Source organism: Atta cephalotes (genome assembly GCF_000143395.1).
Source record: "Atta cephalotes unplaced genomic scaffold scaffold00045, whole genome shotgun sequence".
Classification (NCBI taxonomy): Eukaryota; Metazoa; Arthropoda; class Insecta; order Hymenoptera; family Formicidae; genus Atta; species Atta cephalotes.
The window spans coordinates 953,375-957,690 of NW_012130109.1; the positions used below are offsets into that span (position 1 = coordinate 953,375).

The following is a 4,316-nucleotide window of genomic DNA, read 5'->3' on the forward strand; positions in this document are numbered from 1 at the left end:
GAGAGAGAGAGAGAGATACACTTCGATTTTAGTGGCGTGGTATATAAATAAATGTGAAGCGGATCAGCAGCATTAAAGGCAGCTTTCAGCGGGAATTGGAAAACGGGAGGATCGCGAGAGGACGAACGTGGTCGCGTGGTGGTCGCGTGCTGACAGGTGGCGACGCGCTGCGAAGAATCGACAGGGTGGCGTATACGAGATACCTACGGGGGGAAGAAAAGTGTGTTCGTCCTTCGAAAGCCGCCCTCCGTTATATCCTCGCGCGAGCTGGAACTGCTGGAAGGGATTTCTCTCACCTCCGAGCGAAGGAGATGCGTGCCGGATGTGAGACGAGGTAGCGCGGGAACGATGAAAAGGAGAACGCCGGACGGCTTGCTGGCGTCGTGCCGCGAACGAAGGGGAAGTTCCGCTCCGAGATAACCTCGGCCGCGGTGTGATATTCCCCCCGCAGATTTTTATTTTTATTACATTACCGGGACGCATCGTGCGAATATTATATATCAGTGCGTTGCGGGATAATTCAATTACAAGTAGATTTAAATTGGAAAAATCAATCGGCTGTGTGACACAGTCAATCTGTACGAACTGTTATACGAATTTTCTTCTTAATTTTCACCGCTCTGTCGTCGACATTCGTCGATTGAAATTATTTTATTATTTATCACAACGGTCGAATAATATCTGTGGGATTGTTTCTTCTTCTTCGTGGTCTTGTTTACATTGTGATGATCGAGTTGGATTACGCTCTCACGTGTGGCATGAAGGCAGTGCGATAGTGAACTGTGTGAAAGGTTATACGTAATTATTAAAGTGAAGGATATCAGTGCTGTCAAGTGTTGTACAGGTGTGTTACGTCTTGTTGTGAAACGAAGAACAGCAGGGTGGGCGTGTGAGAAGCGCCCGGACCACCCGCCAGTGATCTTTGTTCTTTGAGAATGAAGTGAACACTCGCGGCCCAGGCTTTCTTCATCGAAATATGAGGATTACGTTCTATCATTGCGACCGTTCGTGGGCATCGATTGCGAGCAAAAATGAATCTCACCCGCGTGTTTCTGCTATTACTGCTCGTCGCGAGTTCAAGGTATGTTTGCGCAGCGGATAAAATATTTCGCTGCTCTCATAAAATGAAATAAAATCAGAGATGTTATTACGAATGTATTTTTTTACGAATGTGGACTGATGTAAGAGTATCATAATTCTGAGGCAAGCTGTTTAGAAACAGGCAACGAGATGTAAACAAATTATAAACATCTGTGGATAAAAGGGATGGAGAGATAAATATTCGCAATTTGAAATATTAATTGTGAAATAACTTGAACTTAAATTAATCCTATCATAATATTAATAATAATATTTAAAATATATGCTTACCATTTGTGCTATATTTACTTTACTGATTCGTAATATTAATATCTACTATTCACGTCACAAGAAAAAATGTACTAAGTCTTAATAAATATTTGTTTTAATTGTACAAGCTGAATATTTACTATTAAATGTAAACACATATTTTTCTGGTAACTATTAATTTGATTTTAATTGTTACTTTTTTGTTTCGTATTTAATAAATATGTATTTATTTATCGTAAGTCAACGTTAAGTTGATATTATTCAAGCAAATATTTATTAAAATACATTTTTTCTCAGTGCATACAACATGAATTATATTATATAAATGATCATATATATTTTAGTTATTATTTCAATCTATTTTACATTATAATTATTATTGTAAATATCATGTAACGACAGGATGTCCTTTACCGGAAAAAACTTGGAATTCTCATGAAATTTTGTTGAAATTGTCAATTGTTGTTTTGTTGAAAGGGAAATTTTTCGAATTCCATTTTTTAATTTAAATTCTATTTTATTTGACAAAATCATTTCTTTGACTATTTTTTAATAAATAAATTGCAAATTTGACTAGACCTTAATGTCAGGTAGCAGCCAATCAACCGTTTATATGCTAACAAGTGAAGGGATAATACGTGATCTACAGTAGAAATCGTAGTGGTCATATAAAGTCTGAAAGTCTGAAATCATAAGAAATTGACCAATCACAATCGAACGTGAGCAGAATAACTGACTATAATTGGTCAGTTCTTATGATTTCATATTTTAGAATCACTAGATCTCTATTGTAGACCTCGCATATGCTGATTCTACAATGAGTCGATAGTCTGTAATCTTAAGTCTTATCTCGGCGAATCAGTGAAGTTGGCTAACTTGTACAACTAAAGCCTTTCCATATTGAAGCTCTATGCTCATTTTTAGTGTCAAAATAGATCATGTGATCAAAATTGATGCTTGACATTCGTTAATTTTTATCTGTTTTGATGCTAAAAATAAGAGTCGAGTGTCAACAAGTGAAAGGTACTTTAAATACAAACACTACCGATTTTTTAAAGACTAGCTAAATTCGAATCTTAGGAAATGCTCTGAAGAAAGTAAATGCACTTAAGGAACAAATTCTAGTTTAAAAAAAAATGAATTTTGTGTTGTCTGAATGTTTACTTATAAATATTATTTATGTCTTTTGTTTTTTTAAATATAAAAATTATATTTTTTATCATTGTAAACAACTTATGTTTATATATATAGTTTTTCAAATTATTTGTTTTGTCTCTAATGTTTTTAATTTTACTTGAAATTCTGAATGAAATTCATGGAAAAAAAACCTAGAATTCTCAAGGAATACTTTTATAAAATTTGAATACCCTGAATGATAATTAATTTGTGAAAAGACTTGCTTAAAAGCAAATAGTGATAGATTTTTTTTTTAATAAAAATGATTATATTAAGTATAATCGATTTAATATATATTAGTATATATATTAATTGTTTGTTATATAAAAATAAAATTCTTTTGACATTTGATCTTTGACAATTTTTATCATTTCATTTATCAAAGCTATCGTATTTTTCAATATATTCCCGTTGCAATTCTTTAAAAGAATGGTATTACAATTACTCGAGATAGGTGGCGTGATGATTAGAGGTGTAACATTCTTCCGATTATCATCATACATTCACATTAACTCGATATCGATGGAATTGTATTTTCATTGTTAGGTCGTCTTACCCGACGTTTCTTCGTGTTGCATAGAGAATCGATATCACTGCACATATATCCAGTTCGTACGCTGATAAGGAAAATCAGTTACACAGAAAGAACAATTTTACTGAAATGTCTGCGAATTTAGTTACATATTTGAAAATAAGTTTATTAAATTATAAAAATAATTACATAAGAATCTCACGGATGACAAGCAATGTTTCACAAAGTTTTGATATTCCAGTAATCAGTTTGAACGTTCTATATAATTATGCAGCTAATTCAAACAATTAAATTATTTTCAGATCTGTATGTAATAGTTAAATTTTTAGATATTTCAGCAAAACCTTTTCGTGTACTTATTTAAAAAAAAAAAAGTTTACAAGCTGGAGTAGGTTTATATAAACTCCTTCTTTCTTCTCTTCTTTCGAGTTTCTTAAAGTGTGCTTTCGTTTTGCAGATGTATGTGCTCGAGCGGATATACCGGGCAAAACTGCGAGAGCGACTACATCCCCTGTGATCCGTCACCGTGTGAAAACGGAGGCTCATGCCATCAGCTCGGTGAACATGACTACGAGTGCCTTTGCTCTGAAGGTGAGTACCGCGCAAACTTTTTACTTTATACCCCGTATCGTGCTGTGGAATCTCACCGCACTACGTACCCCCAATCCCACGAAAGATGAAATGATTTTCTTATCAATACGTACGATCTCCTTGTGTACTTCGCTCTTTTTCGGTCCAATCTCGCTCTCTTCTGTGTCAGAATTACCTTGTCCAAGGTAACAGGAATGACAGCAGCAAAATCTACGCGTCTTGAAGATTTCCACCGTTGCAGCCTCTTCAGAATATTACAGCCTATGATCAGTTACAGTTACGTGGAAGTACATGTAACTCGAATTTCTCTTTTTCCCTCCTTTGTCGCTCGCTTCCGGAGAACACGGTAATGAATAACTTTCATTCTTTCCTCTGTTATCGAAACCTCAAATTCCGAAAAACCCATTCCGAGGACTTTTCTCACGGAATGGCCAAAGTTCGTCTTTGTGTCACCGTATAATATTTCAGAGGACAAAAGTCTCTAATTGCAACGTGTTCTGATAATTCATCGTGGAATTTGGAAAGAGTCTTTTCGGAGATTCTCGCGCGTTCCACTCTGTTTATCGTGTTTAAGAGGATCTTTCGCGCCCGTCGCGTAATCTCGCCCCAAGAAAACGTCGAAGGGACGGAGGAAAGAGGAGGTCAAAAGAAGTCCTCTCTCTCTCTC

The 4,316-nt window shown here is 35.4% G+C and overlaps 1 protein-coding gene across 1 annotated transcript in view; it reads left to right on the forward strand.

Moving 5' to 3' along the window:
• The window catches only part of LOC105622484 (neurogenic locus Notch protein), a 318,234-nt gene that overhangs the window by 151,825 nt on the left and 162,093 nt on the right, over positions 1 to 4,316 (forward strand). Inside the window, exon 5 of the mRNA XM_012203901.1 lies at positions 3,516 to 3,649. Coding sequence (XP_012059291.1) covers positions 3,516 to 3,649 — 134 coding nt within the window. The remainder of the gene's footprint in view (positions 1 to 3,515; positions 3,650 to 4,316) is intronic.